This window comes from Entelurus aequoreus, linkage group LG05 (genome assembly GCF_033978785.1).
Source record: "Entelurus aequoreus isolate RoL-2023_Sb linkage group LG05, RoL_Eaeq_v1.1, whole genome shotgun sequence".
Taxonomy (NCBI): Eukaryota; Metazoa; Chordata; class Actinopteri; order Syngnathiformes; family Syngnathidae; genus Entelurus; species Entelurus aequoreus.
The window spans coordinates 5,397,987-5,423,866 of NC_084735.1; the positions used below are offsets into that span (position 1 = coordinate 5,397,987).

At 36.5% G+C, this 25,880-nt stretch overlaps 1 protein-coding gene across 1 annotated transcript in view; it reads left to right on the top strand.

The window, feature by feature from the left end:
• Positions 1-25,880, top strand: part of LOC133649523 (protocadherin Fat 3) — a 235,516-nt gene that overhangs the window by 126,630 nt on the left and 83,006 nt on the right. Inside the window, exons 15-25 of the mRNA XM_062046111.1 lie at positions 53-211; positions 287-408; positions 482-664; positions 733-847; positions 925-1,194; positions 1,339-1,689; positions 1,755-1,928; positions 3,257-3,787; positions 7,413-7,777; positions 13,042-13,195; positions 25,325-25,616. Of these exons, the coding sequence (XP_061902095.1) occupies positions 53-211; positions 287-408; positions 482-664; positions 733-847; positions 925-1,194; positions 1,339-1,689; positions 1,755-1,928; positions 3,257-3,787; positions 7,413-7,777; positions 13,042-13,195; positions 25,325-25,616 (2,716 nt within the window). The remainder of the gene's footprint in view (positions 1-52; positions 212-286; positions 409-481; positions 665-732; positions 848-924; positions 1,195-1,338; positions 1,690-1,754; positions 1,929-3,256; positions 3,788-7,412; positions 7,778-13,041; positions 13,196-25,324; positions 25,617-25,880) is intronic.

Below are 25,880 nucleotides of genomic sequence, written 5' to 3' on the forward strand. Positions count from 1 at the left end.
TAAAAATCCCTGCATCATTCAGTACTGGACTGATGTTTCTGTGTTCAAGCAGATCATGGAGAACTGCACCGCCGGGGCTTACGTGACCGCTGTTCGCGCCGTGAGCCACTCGTCGCTCATTTATGACATCACCAAGGGCAACGAGGAAAACTGCTTCTTTATTAATCACCACACCGGCATCATCAGCACACGCAAACTCTTTGATTTCGAGGTTGGTTCGTGCTTCATTTTATCGAGTGAGAAGATTTGGTGATGAAATCTGGTCACATGTCTTTCTGTGGTTCAGAAAACGCCATCCTACTTACTGATGGTCCGTGCTTTAAGCATGGCAGGCGTGGAGGCCAGCGCCACAGTCGTCGTGCAGGTGGGCGACATCAACGATAATGCACCTGTCTTCCAACAATTAAGGTATCGAAATGAGTCTTGGTGCACTGATGGTCGGTCATGGCTTTTGACTATAAGTCCTCAACACTTGTGGCAGGTACGTGGGGGTGATCAGTGAGGCGGCCCCACTCAACAGCGTGGTTCTGGCGGACAATGGCAACCCTCTGGTGATCCAGGCGATCGACGAAGACCGCAATCACAACGCCCTGCTGGTGTTCCAGATTATAGACGAGACCGCTCGCATGTTCTTCAGCGTGGACCCTGGGACTGGTTCAATCCGGTAGGAGCCAGGCAGACCTTTGGCATTCATTATAGCTGATTTCTTATTTCTCCCTGCTTCTGTTTTAGGACGATTGCCAGTGTGGATTATGAGACCTTCCCTGAGTTTGTTTTCAGGGTTCATGTCAGAGACAGCGGACAGCCTTCAAAAAGTGCTGACAGCCCTGCTGAAGTCGTCATAAAGGTGCATGGTCAGCCGGTAATTTTCCGCTTTTCCAAGAAGTTACCTCACTCTGCTGGTTCTCCCTTTCCACATCTTAGGTCATCAATATCAACGACTCACCCCCAAAGTTCTCTCAGGACATGTATGAGACCATCCTTCTGCTGCCTACCTACGTGGGAGTCGAGGTCCTGCGGGTTGACGCATATGACCCAGACATGATTTTGGACTCTGACAAGTCCCCCACTCCTCAGCTGGTTTACTCCTTGGTGGACCGAAACCTGGAGCACTTCACAGTGGACCGCAGCAGCGGGGTTGTAACGGTCATCAATCAGAACCTCAGCAGGGACCGCTATCGATTCAACTTGAAGGTCAGCCCGTTGAAACATGTGCACGTCAATAAGCAACACTGCAGACTCCAATATGATATTAATACAAAATCTGTGTCAGTACAATGTGAACTTGACTACATCACCCGTAAAAGTCGCAGCATACTCTTGATATCTGTCTTCAAGGTTTGGGATGGGCGTTTCTCCAGTGTGACGTTGGTCACGGTGCTTGTCCGCCAAGCCGTCAACAGCGGCCTTTCCTTCACCTCCCCGCTCTACTCCGCCTCCGTTCGAGAGAACACTCGGAACATGACCACACTCGCCGTGGTGAATGCCGTTGGCCACCGCCTTAATGAACCACTCAGGTTCTCGCTGCTTAACCCTGGCGGTCTTTTCACCATCCGGCCGACGTGTGGTGCGCTGCTAACCGCCGGAGTCCCCTTTGACCGCGAGGAGCGGGACAGTTATGAGCTGGTCGTGGAGGTCCGTAAAGAGGACGAGGTACTGAAGGTGGCAAGGGTCACCGTCAGAGTGCAGGTGAGATGGACGTCCGAATGTGGCCCAAGTCTTGGCTGTCTGGTCTCACTTATGTCTTCTTCCAGATTGAAGACGACAACGACAACGCCCCAGAGTTTGTGAACCTCCCTTACTACGCCACAGTACAGGTGGAAGCAGAACCCGGGTTGTCTATTTTCAGGGTGTCGTCCACTGACCGAGACTTGGGCGTAAACGGGCAGGTGACCTACAGCCTCAAAGAGCCACACAGAAACTTCCAGGTGATTCCGGTTCTTCTTCAGCAGTGTCCTTTTTAAAGGCCTACTGAAAGCCACTACTACCGACCACGCAGTCTGATAGATTATATATCAATGATGAAATCTTAACATTGCAACACATGCCAACACGGCCGGGTTAACTTATAAAGTGACATTTTAAATTTCCCGCTAAACTTCCGGTTGAAAACGTCTATGTATGATGACGTATGCGCGTGACGTCAATCGTTGAACCGGAAGTATCGGTAGCCCATTGAAGCCAATTCAAAAATCTCTGTTTTCATCTCAAAATTCCACAGTATTCTGGACATCTGTGTTGGTGAATCTTTTGCAATTTGTTTAATGAACAATGGAGACTGCAAAGAAGAAAGTTGTAGGTGGGATCGGTGTATTAGCGGCTGGCTGCAGCAACACAACCAGGAGGACTTTGACTCGGATAGCAGACGCGCTATCCGACGCTAGCCGCCGACCGCACGGATGATCGGGTGAAGTCCTTCGTCCTTCCGTCGATCGCTGGAACGCAGGTGAGCACGGGTGTTGATGAGCAGATGAGGGCTGGCTGGCGTAGGTGGAGCGCTAATGTTTTTATCATAGCTCAGTGAGGTCCCGTTGCTAAGTTAGCTTCAATGGCGTCGTTAGCAACAGCATTGTTAAGCCTCGTCAGGCTGGAAAGTAGTAGTTACAGGTCCATGGTTTAATAGTATTGTTGATTTTCTGTCTATCCTTCCAGTCAGGGGTTTATTTCTTCTGTTTCTATCTGCATTTAAGCACGATGCTATCACGTTAGCTCCGTAGCTAAAGTGTTTCGCCGATGTATTGTCGTGGGGATAAAAGTCACTGTGAATGTCCATTTTGCGTTCTGGACTCTCATTTTCAAGAGGATATAGTATCCCAGGTGGTTTGAAATACAAATCCGTGATCCACAATAGAAAAAGGAGAGAGTGTGGAATCCAATGAGCCAGCTTGTACCTAAATTACGGTCAGAACGAAAAAAGATATGTCTTGCACTGCATTCTAGTCCGTCACTCTAACGTTCCTCATCCACGAATCTTTCATCCTGGCTCAAATGAATGGGGTAATCGGCGCTTTCTCGGTCCGAATCGCTCTCCCTGCTGGTGTAAACAATGGGGAAATGTGAGGAGCCTTTCAAGCTACTTCCGGTACAGGCATGGCTTTTTTATCAGCAAACTTTATCGTCAATGTTCTCTACTAAATCCTTTCAGCAAAAATATGGCAATATCGCGAAATGATCAAGTATGACACATAGAATGGATCTGCTATCCCCGTTTAAAAAAAAAAAAATCATTTCAGTAATGTATGTATCTCCCGTACAGGTGAATCCTGTGACAGGTGAGCTGATGTTAAAGAGGGTGTTTGAAGCGGACTTGTCAAATGCAGAGTACAAGGTGGCCATCGTGGCTGCGGATGGTGGCGCCCCCTCCCTGTCCAGCGAGGTGGAGCTTCCGATCACGGTGCTCAATAAAGCCATGCCAGTGTTCGACAAGCCCTTCTACGGCGTCACGGTCCCGGAGGACGTGGCCGTGTCCACCTCGCTCCTGAGCGTCAACGCCACCAGTCCTGCCGGCCAAGGCATCATCTTCACCATCGCAGGCGGCGACTCTTCGCTCCAGTTCGACATCGGCTTCGACACGGGCGTCATCAGCGTGCTCTACCCGCTGGACCACGAGACCACGCAGTACTACCGCCTCACCGCCAGGGCCACCGACGCACTGACGGGGGCCAAGTCCGAGGTGGACGTGGACGTCGTCGTGCTCGACGTCAACGACAACCCGCCGTTGTTCCAGAAGCCCTCGTACTCGGCCGTGCTGGCCGAGAACGCCATGATTGGAACCAGCGTCTTGCAGGTGCGTTACGATATTAGCTGCCGCGGTATTCGTGAGTGGATCTTGATATTTCTCCGGGAAAAGCTCTTGACCTTTTTCAAATGCGCTGCTGCTGTCGCAACATTTGCATAAGACAACTCCAAGTCCACTTATATAAATTGTCTGCACGATGGAATTATATTCATCATATTCATGATCACGAAGCATAGAAATGATTCCTGTCCGAAAAGTGAAACTGTTTTAGTTCCTTCGCCCCACAAGAGGGACAGTCTTCAAACATTCAACATGTTATGGAGGGTAAAAAAAAAAAAACAGAATTCCCAGTTTTCCGGGTAATTTTTCCCATGGAAAATGAATGGGCCGTTTTTCTAACTTGCACAATTTCCACATTTCTCAACCGATTAGAACCATCCGCACACTCCACTCACCTTGGACCGTACTTGCCAACCCTCCCGTTTTTAGCGGGAGAGTCCCGGTATTCAGCGCCTCTCCCGGCAGAGATTTCCTCCCGACAAACTCCCGGTATTCAGCCGGAGCTGGAGGCCACGCCCCCTCCAGCTCCATGCGGACCTGAGTGGGGGACAGCCTGTTCTCACGTCCGCTTTCCCACAATATAAACAGCTTGCCTGCCCAATGACGTCATAACATCTACGGCTTTTAGACAGTAGAGTGCACAACAAGGAGAGAGAGTTCCTGGTTTCTTATGCGGGTTTATTGTTAGGCAGTTTCATTAACGTCCTCCCAGCGCGGTAACAACGCACAACAACACACGTCACGTTTAGTCTACCGTAAAGCAGTTCTTCTGCAGTAAACAGCAATGTTGTGCCATCTACTGGATAGCCTGCAGAACACTGAAATTCAAGTATTTTATTTATATGTATAACAAAATTTAAAAAAATAAAAATTAAAAATTAAAAATTAAATATATATATATATAGCTAGAATTCACTGAAAGTCAAGTATTTCATACATATGTATATATGTATAAATATATATATATATATATATTATATATATATATATGAAATACTTGATTTGGTGAATTCTAGCTGTAAATATACTCTCCTCTTAACCACGCCCTTAGCCACGCCCCAACCACGCCCCCTGCCCCAAACACCCCCCGCCCCCGACCACGCCGCCCACGCCGCCCACCCCCCACCTCCCGATATCGGAGGTCTGAAGGTTGGCAAGTATGCCTTGGACAATCAACCCAAGTAAAAAAAATAAAAATTCCAGGAATTCACGGTTTTCCAAAGCCCTATTTTCACCCCTTTCTGGAAAGTTTTCACCGTCCACATTTTTCAAGCGTTTCCGACCATTGCAGATTATTCTTAATTGGGACAACAAAAGTTATCTTTTTTTTTTTTTTCATAAAACTTCCCGGTTTTCCCGAAATTCCAGGAATTCCGAAATACCAATAAAAATTCCAACTATTACTATGTCAACATTTTTGAACCAAAATTCCAACACCAACCCATTCATAGAACAATTGTATTACCTGTATTTTTTTTAAAACTTCCTGTTTTTCCCGAAATTCCCAGGAAATTCCTATTCAATTGAATGGACGTACTAATAGTTCTACAACGCCCAAAATTGTCAAAATTTTGCGCCATTTTTAAACCGATTCTGACCTTTCAACCATCACGGGGCGGTATAGCTCGGTTGGTAGAGCGGCCGTGCCAGCAACTTGAGGGTTGCAGGTTCGATCCCCGCTTCCGCCATCCTAGTCACTGCCGTTGTGTCCTTGGGCAAGACACTTTACCCACCTGCTCCCAGTGCCACCCACACTGCTTTGAATGTAACTTAGATATTGGGTTTCACTATGTAAAGCGCTTTGAGTCACTTGAGAAAAAGCGCTATATAAATGTAATTCACTTCACTTCACACTTCACTACTCTTCACATACAGTATATCAAACTCAAAACATGTTTTCCCTTTCCCAAAATTCTGGTAATTTTCTCCCTATCGACAATCAATGGGAAATATACAATCGACTGCATATCCCACATTTCTCATCTGATTTAGAACCATTCCACCATCCACACACTCCACTCACCTTGGACATTCAAGCTAGCATGTTTCACGGTTTAGAAAATTCCCTGATTACCAGGAATTTCCCCCTATTGAAAATGAAAGGGAAATATACAATCGACTGCATATCACACATTTCTCATCTGATTTAGAACCATTCCACCATCCACACACTCCACTCACCTTGGAAATTCAAGCCAGCAGGTTTAGAAAATTCCCTGATTACCAGGAATTTCCCACTATTGAAAATTAATGGGAAATATACAACCAACTGCATATCCCACATTTCTCATCTGAGTTAGAACCATTCCACCATCCACACACTCCACTCACCTTGGAAATTCAAGCCAGCAGGTGTAGAAAATTCCCTGATTACCAGGAATTTCCCCCTATTGAAAATGAATGGGAAATATACAATCGACTGCATATCCCACATTTCTCATCTGAGTTAGAACCATTCCACCATCCACACACTCCACTCACCTTGGACATTCAAGCCAGCAGGTTTCACGGTTTAGAAAATTCCCAGATTACCAGGAATTTCCCCCTATTGAAAAAGAATGGGAAATATACAATCGACTACTTATCCCACATTTCTCATCTGATTTAGAACCGTTCCACCATCCACACACTCCACTCACCCTGGACTGGTAGCGGGGGGTGTATATTGTAGCGTCTCGGAAGAGTTAGTGCTGCAAGGGGTTCTGAGTATTTGTTCTGTTGTGTTTATGTTGTGTTACGGTGCGGATGTTCTCCCGAAATGTGTTTGTCATTCTTGTTTGGTGTGGGTTCACATATTTGTAACAGTGTTAAAGTTGTTTACACTTTACGTTTGCATTCACGTGTGTGTGTGTGAAAAGCCGTAGATATTATGTGACTCCCTACGTCCGTGTACACAGCGGCGTTTTAAAAAGTCATACATTTTACTTTTTTAAAACCGATACCGATAATTCCCGATATTACATTTTAAAGCATTTATCGGCCGACAATATCGGCAGCCCGATATTATCGGACATCTCTACTTTTAACATTTTCTTGTAATCAGACAATATTTTCGGTATATTAGACGGTAGAAACTCCATCTAGTGTATCGAAAATGTTGTCTGATTACAAGAACATTTAAAAGGATTAAATAAATAATGAACAGAAAATATTCAAATCATGCAACAATTAGATACATAAATCAATAATTAATTAAATTAATAAATAATTTAATTTACTTCTATTTGAAATAATAATCCATGTATTTATTTCCAATGAATTAATGACACATTTAAATAATTACTTGCATATTTATTCATTTAATTGTGTCCCGTTTGACCCGTCATAACATGTAGTGCTGCTGGGAAAAATGGATTCACATCCGAATCCCGATTTTTATTCATTCTGATTCTGAATGGATTAAAAAGGATCAAGAATCAATTCCATTTTATTTTTTAAGAATTTTTAAAAATACATTTATTTATTTCAGTTTTCTCCGCCGGTGGCCCACGGAAGCTTTTGTAACCGGTTTTGAAAAGGTTTCATCACGATTCGCATCCAAAATAATGAAATAATCCTATTGTTGTTGTGGGCTTACCATCCCTACTGAGATGTAGAACTTCCTTCATGGCAGGTGTCCGCTCAGGACCAGGACTCCGACAGGAACTCGGCAGTGAGCTACCAAATCGTACCGGACCTCAACAACAGCACGGACTACTTCCACATCGAACGCGACGGCGGCCTGGTCTTCACGGCGCGCCTGGTGGACTACGAGCTGGTGCAGCGCTTCAACTTCATCGTCAGGGCGACGGACAGCGGCGACCCCGCCCTCAGCAGCGACGTCAGCGTCGCGGTGGCCGTCGCCGACACCAACGACAACCCGCCCAACTTCAGCCAGTCGCTGTACGAGGCTTTCGTCAGCGAGCTGGCCCCCCGGGGACACTTTGTGACGTGCGTCCAGGCGTCGGACGCCGACATGGGCGACGCCCACAAGCTGAGGTGAGGACTTTTCAACCCTAGGGGTCCGCAGATGTACTGCAGGGGGCGTGGTGTAATTTTTAAAAAATGGGTAGACCGATATCTATGTTAGCAATTAAGCTAGGTAGCGACTAGCATTGTAATTGCCAGCTAGCTATTAGCGGCGCAAACTACCAGCTAACGATTATAAGGCGCTAGTTATTAACATAAATTACTGCAATTAATTGCGAATAATCTAAATTCAAAGTGTGATTAATCTGACTTTAAAAATTCATTATTCGACAGTACGAGTCAAAATATTGTGGTCTTTGTTTTTAAGTGTATTTAATGTATTAATTCAAGTGCAGTTGTGTGAAAATATGGGGGCCTTTTTAGGTCAATTTACAAATATAATGTAGGTAAGTAAATAACTGCGATTAATCGCGAATAATCTAAATTCAAAAGTGCGATTAATTGGACTTTAAAAACTCATCTTTTTACAGAACTAGTCAAAATATTGGGGTGTTGTTTTAGGTCAATTTAAATAGCATAAGCAAGTAAATTACTGCGATTAATCCCGACTAATCCCAATTCAAGTGTGATTAATCTGATTTTAAAAAGTCATCTTTTGACAGCACGAGTCAAAAATATTGTGGTCTTTGTTTTTAAGTGTATTTAATGTATTAATTAAAGTGCAGTTGTGTGAAAATATGGGGGCCTTTTTAGGTCAATTTACAAATATAATGTAGGTAAGTAAATAACTGCGATTAATCGTGAATAATCCAAATTCAAAAAGTGCGATTAATTGGACTTTAAAAACTCATCATTTGACAGCACTAGTCAAAATATTGGGGTCTTGATTTAGGTCAATTTAAATTGCATGAGAAAGTAAATTACTGCGATTAATCACGAATAATCCCAATTCAAGTGTGATTAATCTGACTTTAAAACATTTATAATTTGACAGCACGAGTCTAAAATATTGTGGTCTTTGTTTTTAAGTGTATTTAATGTATTAATTAAAGTGCAGTTGTGTCAAAATATTGGGGCCTTTTTAGGTCAATTTACAAATATAATGTAGGTAAGTAAATAACTGCGATTAATCACGAATAATCTAAATTCAAAAGTGCGATTAATTGGACTTTAAAAACGCATCTTTTGACAGAACTAGTCAAAATATTGGGGTCTTGATTTAGGTCAATTTAAATTGCGTGAGAAAGTAAATTACTGCGATTAATCACAAATAATCCCAATTCAAGTGTGATTAATCTAAATTTAAAAAATGTATAATTTGACAGCACGAGTCTAAAATATTGTGGTCTTTGTTTTTAAGTGTATTTAATGTATTAATTAAAGTGCAGTTGTGTGAAAATATTGGGGCCTTTTTAGGTCAATTTACAAATATAATGTAGGTAAGTACATCACTGTGATTAATCACGAATAATCCAAATTCAAAAGTGCGATTAATTGGACTTTAAAAACTCATCATTTGACAGCACTAGTCAAAATATTGGGGTCTTGCTTTAGGTCAATTTAAATTGCATAAGAAAGTAAATTACTGCGATTAATCACAAATAATCCCAATTCAAGTGTGATTAATCTGACTTTAAAAAATTTATAATTTGACAGCACGAGTCTAAAATATTGTGGTCTTTGTTTTTAAGTGTATTTAATGTATTAATTAAAGTGCAGTTGTGTCAAAATATTGGGGCCTTTTAAGTCAATTTACAAATATAATGTAGGTAAGTACATCACTGCGATTAATCGCGAATAATCCAAATTCAAAAGTGCGATTAATTGGACTTTAAAAACTCATCATTTTACAGCACTAGTCAAAATATTGGGGTCTTGTTTTAGGTCAATTTAAATTGCATAAGCAAGTAAATTACTGCGATTAATCACGACTAATCCCAATTCAAGTGTGATTAATCTGACTTTAAAAAATGTATAATTTGACAGCACGAGTCTAAAATATTGTGGTCTTTGTTTTTAAGTGTATTTAATGTATTAAATAAAGTGCAGTTGTGTCAAAATATTGGGGCCTTTTTAGGTCAATTTACAAATATAATGTAGGTAAGTACATCACTGTGATTAATCGTGGATAATCCAAATTCAAAAAGTGCAGTTAATTGGACTTTAAAAACTCGTCATTTGACAGCACTGGTCAAAATATTGGGGTCTTGCTTTAGGTCAATTTAAATTGTATAAGCAAGTAAATTACTGCGATTAATCACGAATAATCCCCATTAGAGTGTGATTAATCTGATTTTAAAAAAGTCATTTTACAGCACGAATCAAAAATATTGTGGTCTTTGTTTTTAAGTGTATTTAATGTATTGATTAAATTGCAGTTGTGTCAAAATATCGGGGCCTTTTTTTTTAGGTCAATTTACAAATATAATGTAGGTAAGTACATCACTGCGATTAATCGCGAATAATCCAAATTCAAAAGTGCGATTAATTGGACTTTAAAAACTCGTCGTTTGACGGCACTAGTCAAAATATTGGGGTCTTGTTTTAGGTCAATTTAAATTGCATAAGCAAGTAAATTACTGCGATTAATCACGACTAATCCCAATTCAAGTGTGATTAATCTGACTTTAAAAAATTAATAATTTGACAGCACGAGTCTAAAATATTGTGGTCTTTGTTTTTAAGTGTATTTAATGTATTGATTAAAGTGCAGTTGTGTGAAAATATTGGGGCCTTTTTAGGTCAATTTACAAATATAATGTACATCACTGCGATTAATCGCGAATAATCCAAATTCAAAAGTGCGATTAATTGGACTTTAAAAACTCGTCATTTGACAGCACTAGTCAAAATATTGGGGTCTTGCTTTAGGTCAATTTAAATTGCATGACAAAGTAAATTACTGCGATTAATCACAAATAATCCCAAATCAAGTGTGATTAATCTGATTTAAAAAAATGTATAATTTGACAGCACGAGTCAAAAATATTGTGGTGTTTGTTTTTAAGTGTATTTAATGCATTAATTACAGTGCAGTTGTGTGAAAATATTGGGGCCTTTTTAGGTCACTTTACAAATATAATGTAGGTAAGTACATCACTGCCATTAATCGTGAATAATCCAAATTCAAAAAGTGCGATTAATTGGACTTTAAAAACTCATCTTTTGACAGCACTAGTCAAAATATTGGGGTGTTGTTTTAAGTCAATTTAAATTGCATAAGCAAGTAAATTACTGCGATTAATCACGACTAATCCCGATTCAAGTGTGATTAATCTGACTTTAAAAATGTATAATTTGACAGCACGAGTCTAAAATATTGTGGTCTTTGTTTTTAAGTGTATTTAATGTATTAAATAAAGTGCAGTTGTGTCAAAATATTGGGGCCTTTTTAGGTCAATTTACAAATATAATGTAGGTAAGTACATCACTGTGATTAATCGTGAATAATCCAAATTCAAAAAGTGCGATTAATTGGACTTTAAAAACTCGTCATTTGACAGAACTAGTCAAAATATTGGGGTCTTGTTTTAGGTCAATTTAAATTGCATAAGCACGTAAATTACTGCGATTAATCACGACTAATCCCAATTGAAGTGTGATTAATCTGATTTTAAAAAGTCGTCATTTGACAGCAAGAGTCAAAATATTGTGGTCTTTGTTTTTAAGTGTATTTAATGAATTAGTTAATTTGCAGTTGTGTCAAAATATTGGGGCCTTTTTTTTAGGTCAATTTACAAATACAATGTAGGTAAGTAAATCATTGCGATTAATCGTGAATAATCCAAATTCAAAAAGTGCGATTAATTGGACTTTAAAAACTCATCATTTGACAGCACTAGTCAAAATATTAGGGTGTTGTTTTAGGTCAATTTAAATTGCACAAGCAAGTAAATTACTACAATTAATCACGAATAATCCCAATTCAAGTGTGATTAATCTGATTTTAAAAAGTCATCATTTGACAGCACGAGTGAAAAATATATTGGTCTTTGTTTTTAAGTGTATTTAATGAATTAATTAAATTGTAGTTGTGTCAAAATATTGGGGCCTTTTTTGGTCAATTTACAAATATAATGTAGCTAAGTAAATCACTGCGATTAATCGTGAATAATCCAAATTCAAAAAGTGCGATTAATTGGACTTTAAAAACTCGTCATTTGACAGCACTGGTCAAAATATTGGGGTGTTGTTTTAGGTCAATTTAAATTGCATAAGCAAGTAAATTACTGCGATTAATCACGAATAATCCCAATTAGAGTGTGATTAATCTGATTTTTAAAAAGTCATTTTACAGCACGAATCAAAAATATTGTGGTCTTTGTTTTTAAGTGTATTTAATGTATTAATTAAAGTGCAGTTGTGTCAAAATATTGGGGCCTTTTTAGGTCAATTTACAAATATAATGTAGCTAAGTACATCACTGCCATTAATCGTGAATAATCCAAATTCAAAAAGTGCAATTAATTGGACTTTAAAAACTCATCATTTTACAGCACTAGTCAAAATATTGGGGTCTTGCTTTAGGTCAATTTAAATTGCATAAGCACGTAAATTACTGCGATTAATCACGACTAATCCCAATTGAAGTGTGATTAATCTGATTTTAAAAAGTCATCATTTGACAGTCAAAATATTGTGGTCTTTGTTTTTAAGTGTATTTAATGAATGAATTAATTTGCAGTTGTGTGAAAATATCAGGGCCTTTTTTTTAGGTCAATTTACAAATACAATGTAGGTAAGTAAATCACTGCGATTAATCGTGAATAATCCAAATTCAAAAAGTGCGATTAATTGGACTTTAAAAACTCATCTTTTTACAGAACTAGTCAAAATATTGGGGTGTTGTTTTAGGTCAATTTAAATTGCATAAGCAAGTAAATTACTGCGATTAATCGCGAATAATCCAAATCCAAATTCAAAAGTGCGAAACAGTTGACGAAACATTGTGATCTTTTTTTTCTTCCAAGTTTGTTGGATTCATTGATTAAATTGCAAATGTGTCAAAATATCGGGGTCTTGTTTTAGGTCAATTTAAATGATGTAAGCCAGTTAATGACTGCGATTAATCGCGATTAATGTGTGTTTGTCACACCCTTGTGACTGTCTTGGACCCGTGTTGTTTTTTTGTCCCCGTTTGCGTGGTGTTTAAGTTCCTGTCCGCTACTCCTATTTTGTAGTTTCACATCTTGTGACATTTAAAAACATGTTTTTAATAAACCACAAATAATATATTGCTACGAGAATTGACCCTGGATGGAAGAAGCCATATTGGTTGCTAAGCAGACATCACATGGTCACATCTCTGACCCCACCCCCCCGCCCTCCTTTAGGTACAGCATCCTGTCCGGGAACGAGAGGATGGCGTTCGTCATGGAGGCGGAGTCCGGCGTGCTGCGTTTGTCTAACAAGAGACGACAAGGCATGAAGCTCTTCCATCAGCTCAACGTCTCCGTGTCAGACGGCGTCTTCACCAACACGGCGCAGGTGATGGCGGGGGGGGGGGAGTTGTCTTTATTAGCGGACATGCAGCTCGGAGTCCGAGGTTAACGCGTGTCCACGTCACGTCGGATTTACTGGCAGCAGCGGCTGCCAAGTGGAACGTTCCGTCTCGGAGCGGCGCTCTGCAGAGTCGGCTCTTTTTTTAATTGCCAACGTGGAAGGTGGACACTTGGGGAATAATAAGACGACTCGGTGACGCCTCCGGGCCCGTAAAGGTCACGCAGCATCACTGTCGCTTTTTGTATTCAAAATGTTAAATATGAATATGAGTTGGGAAGTATGAGCATCGTGTCGTATAGGTAAATGCTGTGCTATTATTCCAAAGTACTTTAAAGCAGTGGTCCCCAACCACCGGGCCGCGGACCGATTGGTACCGGGCCGCACAAGAAATTAAAAAAAAAAAAAAAAAAAAAAAAAAATTTTTTTTTTTTTAATTAAATCAACATAAAAAACACAATATATACATTATATATTAATATAGATCAATACAGTTTGCAGGGATACAGTCCGTAAGCACACATGATTGTATTTCTTTATGTAAAAAAAAAAAAAAAAAAAAAAAAATTATAAATACACCCCCCACCCCCCCACCCACCGGTCCGTGGGACACATTTTCAAGCGTTGACCGGTCCGCAGCTACAAAAAGGTTGGGGACCACTGCTTTAAAGGTTTGTTTACTCACAATGTAAACAAGATGGCAGCAAGTATGTGGCATTCAGACACCGCCTGGTATTGAACAGGAATTTGATGTTGGACTCAAGACAGTTTGGACACCCTTAAAAAATAAAAAAAAATAAAAAAAATTAGGAGATAAAAAGTCTTAATATTCAGATTTCAAGAATATCTTAATTATGAGATAAGAACATTGAGATTGTGGGATAAAAATTACAATTATGAAATCGAAATTTTAAATTATGAGACAGAAAATGTAAATCATGAGATAAAGTCATAATTATGAGATAAAAAGTCATAATTATTAGATAAAAATATCGAATTTTTGAGATAAAAAAAATCATAATATGAGAATGAACAATTAATAATAAGGGATAAAAAGTGAGCATTGAAAAAAAAAAATCAAAATTTTGAAATTTAAATAAGATAAGAAATGTATATTATGAGATAAAAGGTCATAATTATGAGATAAAAAGTCATAATTATTAGATAAAAATATCGAATTTTTGAGATTAAAAAAAATCATAATTATGAGAATGAAAAATTTAAAATAGGGGATAAAAAGTGAGTATTCAAAAAAAGATCAAATTCAAAATTTTGACATTTAAATAAGATAAAAAATGTATATTATGAAATAAAAGGTCATAATTATGAGATAAAAAGGTCATAATTATGAGATAAAAAGTTGACTCGATGAGACGAGAAAGTCAACATGATAAAATGTAAAGTCATGATTATAAGATAGACTGTCATCATTTTAAAACAAAAAGTCAAAATTATGCGATAAGAATAATTATGAGATTAAAAACGACGAAATTAAGAGATATAATCTCAATTTAGAGTTTTCCAAAAAATCTAAATATAAGAAATCCACATTTTAAATGAGATAACAAAAACATAGAAATCATGAGATAAAGTCATAATTATGAGGTAAAAAGTTGACTCGATGAGATGAGAAAGTCAACATGATAAAATATAAAGTCATGATTATAAGATAGACTGTCATCATTATAAAACAAAAAAATCTAAATTATGCAATAAGAAGTCTTAATTATGAGACAGTCATAATTATGAGATTAAAAACGACGAAGTCTTAATTTAGAGTTTCCAAAAAATCTAAATATAAGAAATCCACATTTTAAATGAGATAACAAAAAAATTGAAATCATGAGATAGTCATAATTATGAGATAAAAAGTCATAATTATTAGATAAAAATACAGAATTTTTGAGATTAAAAAAAATCGTAATTATGAGAATGAAAAATAAAAAAATAGAAAATAGGGGATAAAAAGTGAATATTCAAAAAAAAAAAAATCAAAATTTTGAAATTTAAATAAGATAAAAAATATATATTATGAGATAAAAAGTCATAATTATTAGATAAAAATATCGAATTTTTGAGATTTAAAAAAAATCACAATTATGAGAATGAAAAATAAAAAAATAAAAAATAGGGGATAAAAAGTGAGTATTCAAAAAAAAAAATCAAAATTTTGAAATTTAAATAAGATACAAAATTTATATTATGAGATAAAAGGTCATAATTATGAGAAAAAAAGTCATAATTATTAGATAAAAATATCGAATTTTTGAGATACAAAAAAATCACAATTATGAGAATAAAAAAAAAAAAAAAGGGGATAAAAAGTGAGTATTCAAAAAAAAAAAATCAAAATTTTGAAATTTAAATAAGATAAAAAATTAATATTATGAGATAAAAGGTCATAATTATGAGATGAAAAGTTGACTCGATGAGAGTCAACATGATAAAATGTAAAGTCATGATTATAAGATAGACTGTCATCATTATGAAACAAAAAGTCAAAATTATGCGATAAAAAGTCATAATTATGAGATTAAAAACAACGAAATTAAGAGATATAGTCTTAATTTAGAGTTTTCCAAAAAATCTAAATAATGAAATCCAAATTTTAAATGAGATTAAAAAAAATGAAATCATGAGATAGTCATAATTATGAGGTAAAAAGTCATAATTACTAGATAATAATATCGAATTTTTGAGATTAAAAAAAATCATAATTATGAGAATGAAAAATTTAAAATAGGGGATAAACATTTAGAAATTTAAATAAGATTAAAAAATATATATTATGAGATAAGAGGTCATAATTATGAGATAAAAAGTTGACTTGATGAGATGAGAAAGTCAACATGATAAAATGTAAAGTCATGATTATAAGATAGACTGTCATCATTTTAAAACAAAAAGTCAAAATTATGCGATAAGAATAATTATGAGATTAAAAACGACAAATTTAAGAGATATAGTCTTAATTTAGAGTTTTCAAAAAAATCTAAATATAAGAAATCCAAATTTTAAATGAGATAACAAAAAATTGAAATCATGAGATAGTCATAATTATGAGATAAAAAGTCATAATTATTAGATAAAAATACCCAATTTTTGAGATTAAAGAAAAATCATAATTATGAGAATGAACAATTAAAAATAGGGGATAAAAAGTGAGTATTCAAAAAAAAAAAAAATCAAAATTTTGAAATTTAAATAAGATACAAAATGTATATTATGAGATAAAAGGTCATAATTATGAGATAAAAAGTTGACTTGATGAGATGAGAAAGTCAACATGATAAAATATAAAGTCATGATTATAAGATAGACTGTCATCATTTTAAAACAAAAAGTCAAAATTATGCGATAAGAATAATTATGAGATTAAAAACGACAAAATTAAGAGATATAGTCTCAATTTAGAGTTTTCAAAAAAATCTCAATATAAGAAATCAAAATTTTAAATGAGATAACAAAAAAATTGAAATCAAGAGATCGTCATAATTATGAGATAAAAAGTCATAACTATTAGATAAAAATATCAAATTTTTTAGATAAAAAAAAAATCATAACTATGAAAATGAAAAATTAAAAATAGGGGATAAAAAGTGAGTATTCAAAAAAAATAAAAAAATAAATTGAAATTTGAATAAGATAAAAAATGTTCATTATGAGATAAAAGGTCATAATTATGAGATAAAAAGTTGACTCGATGAGATGAGAAAGTCAACATGATAAAATATAAAGTCATGATTATAAGATAGACTGTCATCATTATAAAACAAAAAGTCAAAATTATGCGATAAGAATAATTATGAGATTAAAAACGACGAAATTAAGAGATATAGTCTTAATTTAGAGTTTTCAAAAAAATCTTAATATAAGAAATCCAAATTTTAAATGAGATAACAAAAAAATTGAAATCATGATATGGTCATAATTATGAGATAAAAAGTCATAATTATTCGATAAAAATATTGAATTTTTGAGATTAAAAAAAAATCATAATTATGAGAATGAACAAAATTAATAATCGGGGATAAAAAGTGAGTATTCAAAAAAAGATCAAATTCAAAATGTTGACATTTAAATAAGATACAAAATGTATATTATGAGATAAAAGGTAAAGAAGTTGACTCGATGAGATGAGAAAGTCAACATGATAAAGTATAAAGTCATGATTATAAGATAGACTGTCATCATTAGAAAACAAAAAGTCAAAATTATGTGATAAGAAGTCATAATTATGAGATTAAAAATGACGAAATTAAGAGATATAGTCTTAATTTGGTTTTCGAAAAAATGTAAATAATGAAATCCAAATTTTAAATGAGATAAAAAAAAATTAAATCATAAGATAGTCATAGTTATGAGATAAAAAGTCATAGTTATTAGATAAAAATGTCAAATTTTTGAGTTAAAAAAATCATAATTATGATATGAAAAATTTTAAATAGGGGATAAACATTTTGAAATTTAAATAAGATTAAAAAATATATATTATGAGATAAGAGGTCATAATTATTAGATAAAAAATTGAAATTATGAGACAAAAAAAAATCATAATTATGAGATTGAAAAATCTAAATTAGGAGATACAAATCAAAAGTATGTGATAATTAGCCTTAATTAATAATTGTGAGACTGACAGTCATAATTGTCAGGTTCAAACACCGATGACATCTATTAGACAAGACAAGAAGCAAGGAATCAGACAAGAGACAGGATTCAATTTAGCTCATGAGGAGAAACGTCTGGGGCTGCACACTCAGCTACAGCCTCCCACCACGCTCTGAAGGCAGTCCCAATGCGCTCCTCCTTTATTTGGGCATTTTCTGATTACATTACATTACATTACGCAGCTGCTCCTAAGGGGAGGAGGTTCATAAACAGTTCCAAGAAAAGGTGCTTGGAGCGGTGTCAGGTTTCCCCCCTCTCTGCTTTATAAACCTCGGGTCAGGACAAGGTCTTCCTGTGGCTGTCCAATAGATCGAAGAAACAGACACCTCCATGTCGCATCCCATCGGTAGGCCTTTTGCTTGATAAGAACAAAGACAGCTTTTGTCTTCTGAACTCATGGGAAAACAAATTGTGTGATAACTTATATACAATTATTCTGACAATAATCATGAGATATATATAAAAAAAATCTATACAAAATATTTATTTTGAGATTTAAAAAAACCGAAATTATAACATTAAAATTTAAAAAAAATTGATAACTGAGATAAATTGAGACTTTAACATATAAATCTAAATATGAGGTACATGTTTTAAATATGAGGTAGAAAATGAATATAATGAGATAAAGTCAAAAATTATGAGATTAAAAATCTAAATTATTAGATTATAAATTTCAATTATAAAATAAAGTCAAAACTATGAAAACAATCAAAATTATGAGATAATTATAACTATGAAATAAAACAAAGCTATAAAATCAAAATTATGAGTAAAGAAAATATTAAAAAAAGAAAGTTTATTGAGAGATTTGAGCAAAAAAAGGAAAATAAATAAATAAATAAAAAGTATCCAAAATGTTTGCATGTCCTTTGAAGAATGATAATATTCTGTTTGGCTTTGGAGTGTGTGGAATAAGTGGCAGTACACCTGGAAGTGTATCGTCGTACACACCTGGAAGTATTGAGCAATTAGACACCACCTGGTATTGAAGATGAATTTGAAAGCACTCCTTGTTTTGTTCAACTCATGACGTCTCGCGGGCCATAGTTTGGACACCCTTGGTCTGAGAGGAGCATCAACATTTGCATTTCAAAATATGGAAAATCTCCAGGGAAAATTGGAAAAAATATGGCGTTTCTTTACATCACAATAACTCACCATCTCGGGTATTTCCATAATAGGGTTTCCTTGTGTTGAACCCTGAAATATTGTGGTGTCCAAGTTCCGGCCCGGGGCCGTTTGCGGCCCACAGACCGGGTTTTGTTGGCCGGCAGAATATTGACGGGGGGAAAAAACTGTGAAAATGCAGGAAAAAAAGATTTAAAAAAAACATAGAATGTAATGAAAAAAAGCTGAAATTTTTTAAATAATACTTGGAACTGAAATACTTGAATGTCCAGGGTGAGTGGAGTGTGTTGAAAGTGGAACGGTTCAAATCGGATGAGAAATGTGGGATATGGAGAGGTTTGTATATTGCCCATTCATTGTCAATAGGGGGAAATTCCTGGAAATTCCAGGAAAACTGACAATTTTGCAAAAGGGAAAGCATGTTTTACGTTCGATATACGGGAAGAGTAGTGTGTGTGTGGATGGTTAAAAGGTCCGAATCGGGTTAAAAAAAATTGCGCAACATTTTGGGAATTTTCTGGACATGTTGGATTTTCTGGAAAACTTAATTCTTTGAAAATATTGATACAATTGTCCTAGATGATATGAATGGGTTAATGTGTTGGAATTTTTGGAATCGGTTGAAAAATGTTGACGTAGTAACAGTTTGAATTGAGAATTGGTATTTTGGAATTCCTGGAAATTGAGTGAAAACCGGGAATTTGTACGAAAACAATAAGAACAGCTTTTGTTGTCCCGACAAAGAAGAATGTTTTGATGGTGGAATAGTTGCAATTGGTTGAAAAATGTGGACCGTAAAATACTTTCTAGCAAGAGGTGAGAATAGGGCTTTGGAAAACCGGGAATTCCTGGAATATCTTTAAGTTTTTAAATATTCTATAAGTTAGAAAATGGTAGTTTTATTGTCCAGGGTGAGTGGAGTGTGTGGACGTTGGAACGGCTCGAATCGGGTAAGAAATGTGGGATATGGAGAGGTTTGTGTATTTCCCATTCATTGTCAATGGTGGGAAATTTTTGGAAATTCCAGGAAAACTGGGAATTTTGCAAAAGGGAAAACATGTTTTACGTTCGATATATGGGAAGAGTAGTGTGTGTGGATGGTTGAAAGATCCGAATCGGGTAAAAAAAATTGCGCAACATTTTGCAAATTGTTTAACGTCCGTTCCCTTGAATGGGAATTTCCTGGAAATGTTGGATTTTCTGGAAAACTTAATTTTTGAAAATACTGATACAATTGTCCTAGATGATATGAATGGGTTGGTGTTGGAATTTTTGGAAACGGTTGAAAAATGTTGACGTAGTAACAGTTTGAATTGAGAATTGGTATTTTGGAATTCCTGGAAATTGAGTGAAAACCGGGAATTTGTACGAAAACAATAAGAACAGCTTTTGTTGTCCCGTCAAAGAAGAATGTTTTGATGGTGGAATAGTTGGAATTGGTTGAAAAATGTGGACTGTAAAAGACTTTCTAGCAAGAGGTGAAAATAGGGCTTTGGAAAACCGGGAATTCCTGGAAAATCTTTAAGTTTTTAAATATTCTATAAGTTAGAAAATGGTAGTTTGATTGTCCAGGGTGAGTGGAGTGCGTGGACGTTGGAACGGCTCGAATCGGGTAAGAAATGTGGGATATGGAGAGGTTTGTGTATTTCCATTTCATTGTCAATGGTGGGAAATTTTTGGAAATTCCGGGAAAACTGGGAATTTCGCAAAAGGGAAAACATGTTTTACGTTCGATATACGGGAAGAGTAGTGTGTGTGGATGGTTGAAAGGTCCGAATCGGGTAAAAAAAAATTGCGCAAGATTTTGGGAATTGTTGGGAATTTTCTGGAAATGTTGGATTTTCTGGAAAACTTAATTTTTTTAAAAATATTGATACAATTGTCCTAGATGATATGAATGGGTTGGTGTTGGAATTTTTGGAATCGGTTGAAAAATGTTGACGTAGTAACAGTTTGAATTGAGAATTGGTATTTTGGAATTCCTGGAAATTGAGTGAAAACCGGGAATTTGTACGAAAACAATAAGAACAGCTATAAGTTAGAAAATGGTAGTTTTATTGTCCAGGGTGAGTGGAGTGTGTGGACGTTGGAACGGCTCGAATCGGGTAACAAATGTGGGATATGGAGAGGTTTGTGTATTTCCCATTCATTGTCAATGGTGGGAAATTTTTGGAAATTCCGGGAAAACTGGGAATTTTGCAAAAGGGAAAACATGTTTTACGTTCGATATATGGGAAGAGTAGTGTGTGTGGATGGTCGAAAGGTCCAAATCGGGTAAAAAAAAAAATTGCGCCACATTTTGCGAATTGTTTAACGTCCGTTCACTTAAATGGGAATTTCCTGGAAATGTTGGATTTTCTGGAAAACTTAATTCTTGAAAATATTGATACAATTGTCCTAGATGATATGAATGGGTTAGAGTTGGAATTTTTGGAATCGGTTGAAAAATGTTGACGTAGTAACAGTTTGAATTGAGAATTGGTATTTTGGAATTCCTGGAAATTTACTGAAAACCGGGAATTTGTACGAAAAACAATAAGAACAGCTTTTGTTGTCCCTTCAAAGAAGAATGTTTTGATGGTGGAATAGTTGGAATTGGTTGAAAAATGTGGACTGTAAAAGACTTTCCAGCAAGAGGTGAAAATAGGGCTTTGGAAAACCGGGAATTCCTGGAAAATCTTTAAGTTTTTAAATATTCTACAAGTTACAAAATGGTAGTTTGATTGTCCAGGGTGAGTGGAGTGTGTGGACGTTGGAATGGCTCGAATCGGGTAAGAAATGTGGGATATGGAGCGGTTTGTGTATTTCCCATTCATTGACAATGGTGGGAAATTATTGGAAATTCCAGGAAAACTGAGAATTTTGCAAAAGGGAAAACATGTTTTACGTTCGATATATGAGAAGAGTAGTGTGTGTGGATGGTTGAAAGGTCCGAATCGGGTAAAGAAAATCGCACAACATTTTGAGAATTGTTTAACGTCCGTTCACTTAAATGGGAATTTCCTGGAAATGTTGGATTTTCTGGAAAACTTAATTCTTTGAAAATATTGATACAATTGTCCTAGATGATATGAATGGGTTGGTGTTGGAATTTTTGGAATCGGTTGAAAAATGTTGACGTAGTAACAGTTTGAATTGAGAATTGGTATTTTGGAATTCCTGGAAATTTAGTGAAAACCGGGAATTTGTACGAAAACAATAAGAACAGCTATAAGTTAGAAAATGGTAGTTTGATTGTCCAGGGTGAGTGGAGTGTGTGGACGTTGGAACGGCTCGAATCGGGTAAGAAATGTGGGATATGGAGAGGTTTGTGTATTTCCCTTTCATTGTCAATGGTGGGAAATTTTTGGAAATTTCGGGAAAACTGGGAATTTTGCAAAAGGGAAAACATGTTTTACGTTCGATATATGACAGGAGTAGTGTGTGTGGATGGTTGAAAGGTCCAAATCGGGTAAAAAAAATTGCGCAACATTTTGCAAATTGTGTAACGTCCGTTCCCTTAAATGGGAATTTCCTGGAAATATTGGATTTTCTGGAAAACTTAATTCTTGAAAATATTGATACAATTGTCCTAGATGATATGAATGGGTTGGTGTTGGAATTTTTGGAATCGGTTGAAAAATGTTGACGTGTTAACAGTTTGAATTGAGAATTGGTATTTTGGAATTCCTGGAAATTGAGTGAAAACCGGGAATTTGTACAAAAACAATAAGAACAGCTTTTGTTGTCCCTTCAAAGAAGAATGTTTTGATGGTGGAATAGTTGGAATTGGTTGAAAAATGTGGACTGTAAAAGACTTTCTAGCAAGAGGTGAAAATAGGGCTTTGGAAAACCGGGAATTCCTGGAAAATCTTTAAGTTTTTAAATATTCTATAAGTTAGAAAATGGTAGTTTGATTGTCCAGGGTGAGTGGAGTGTGTGGACGTTGGAACGGCTCGAATCGGGTAAGAAATGTGGGATATGGAGCGGTTTGTGTATTTCCCATTCATTGACAATGGTGGGAAATTATTGGAAATTCCAGGAAAACTGGGAATTTTGCAAAAGGGAAAACATGTTTTACGTTCGATATATGAGAAGAGTAGTGTGTGTGGATGGTTGAAAGGTCCGAATCGGGTAAAAAAAATCGCACAACATTTTGAGAATTGTTTAACGTCCGTTCACTTAAATGGGAATTTCCTGGAAATGTTGGATTTTCTGGAAAACTTAATTCTTTGAAAATATTGATACAATTGTCCTAGATGATATGAATGGGTTGGTGTTGGAATTTTTGGAATCGGTTGAAAAATGTTGACGTAGTAACAGTTTGAATTGAGAATTGGTATTTTGGAATTCCTGGAAATTTAGTGAAAACCGGGAATTTGTACAAAAACAATAAGAACAGCTATAAGTTAGAAAATGGTAGTTTGATTGTCCAGGGTGAGTGGAGTGTGTGGACGTTGGAACGGCTCGAATCGGGTAAGAAATGTGGGATATGGAGAGGTTTGTGTATTTCCCATTCATTGTCAATGGTGGGAAATTTTTGGAAATTCCGGGAAAACTGGGAATTTTGCAAAAGGTAAAACATGTTTTACGTTCGATATATGGGAAGAGTAGAGTGTGAGGATGGTTGAAAGGTCCGAATCGGGTAAAGAAAATTGCGCAACATTTTGCAAATTGTTTAACGTCTGTTCCTTTAAATGGGAATTTCCTGGAAATATTGGATTTTCTGGAAAACTTAATTCTTGAAAATATTGATACAATTGTCCTAGATGATATGAACGGGTTGGTGTTGGAATTTTTGGAATCGGTTGAAAAATGTTGACGTAGGAACAGTTTGAATTGAGAATTGGTATTTTGGAATTCCTGGAAATTGAGTGAAAACCGGGAATTTGTACGAAAACAATAAGAACAGCTTTTGTTGTCCCGTCAAAGAAGAATGTTTTGATGGTGGAATAGTTGGAATTGGTTGAAAAATGTGGACTGTAAAAGACTTTCCAGCAAGAGGTGAAAATAGGGCTTTGGAAAACCGGGAATTCCTGGAATATCTTTAAGTTTTTAAATATTCTATAAGTTAGAAAATGGTATTTTGATTGTCCAGGGTGAGTGGAGTGTGTGGACGTTGGAACGGCTCGAATCGGGTAAGAAATGTGGAATATGGAGAGGTTTGTGTATTTCCCTTTCATTGTCAATGGTGGGAAATTTTTGGAAATTCCGGGAAAACTGGGAATTTTGCAAAAGGGAAAACATGTTTTACGTTCGATATACGGGAAGAGTAGTGTGTGTGGATGGTTGAAAGGTCCGAATCGGGTAAAAAAAAATTGCGCAACATTTTGGGAATTGTTGGGAATTTTCTGGAAATGTTGGATTTTCTGGAAAACTTAATTTTTTTAAAAATATTGATACAATTGTCCTAGATGATATGAATGGGTTGGTGTTGGAATTTTTGGAATCGGTTTGAAAAATGTTGACGTATTAACAGTTTGAATTGAGAATTGGTATTTTGGAATTCCTGGAAATTTAGTGAAAACCGGGAATTTGTACGAAAAACAATAAGAACAGCTTTTGTTGTCCCGTCAAAGAAGAATGTTTTGATGGTGGAATAGTTGGAATTGGTTGAAAAATGTGGACTGTAAAAGACTTTCTAGCAAGAGGTGAGAATAGGGCTTTGGAAAACCCGGAATTCCTGGAAAATCTTTAAGTTTTTAAATATTCTATAAGTTAGAAAATGGTAGTTTGATTGTCCAGGGTGAGTGGAGTGTGTGGACGTTGGAACGGCTCGAATCGGGTAAGAAATGTGGGATATGGAGAGGTTTGTGTATTTCCCATTCATTGTCAACGGTGGGAAATTCCTGGAAATTCCGGGAAAACTGGGAATTTTGCAAAAGGGAAAACATGTTCGATATATGGGAAGAGTAGTGTGTGTGGATGGTTGAAAGGTCACAAGGTAAAAAACAGTGCAACATTTTGAGAATTTTGGGCATTGTTTAACGTCCGATCATTTGAATGGGAATTTCCTGGAAATTTGGGATTTTCTGGAAAACTGAATCTTTGAAAATATTGACACTAGCACAATTGTCCTAGATAACATGTATGGGTTGGTTTTGGACGGAGGCTCGTCGGGAGACTCCAGTAGCCAAAACAAACAAAACCAGACCGGGAAGACGCCAGGAAAAGAAAGACAAAACCTGGATTTCCTGGAAAAAAATTAAAAAGAAAGGAGATGTACTGTAGGAGGGAGAAAAAGGGGAGGGGCATATATAGTATCTGCTAAATCTACAACAACAAAAAAAAGACCGACACCAAAACGCCGATAATGGGTGGATGTGTCATTTCCAGGTAGTGGTCCGTGTCCTGGGAGCCAACCTCTACAGTCCGGTCTTCAGCCAGAGGTTCTACTTGGCAGAGGTCCGGGAGAACGCGCCGCCGAGGTCAAAGGTCATCCAGGTGCGAGCCACGGACGAGGACTCGGGGCTGTTCGGCCAGATCACGTACTCCTTCGTCAACGACTTTGGGAAAAGTCGCTTCGTGGTCGATGCCGACGGTGTCATTTCTACCGCCCTGAAACTGGACCGGGAGGACCCTGAGAACAAGGACATCGTGCTGACCGTCATGGCGCTGGACGGTGGAGGTATTCCAAACTTGTGTTCCATGGCCATTTAGTGCATCTTGGCTGGAGTTAACTCATCATTAATCGTGATTAATCGTGACTAATCGCAGTATCAACAGGGACTTGTTAGGAGTGAAATTACTGCCAAAATTTTAGTGCATCTTGGCTGGAGTTAACTCCCAATTAATCGTGATTAATCGTGATTAATCGCAGTATCAACAGGGACTTGTTAGGAGTGAAATTACTGCCAAAATTTTAGTGCATCTTGGCTGGAGTTAACTCATA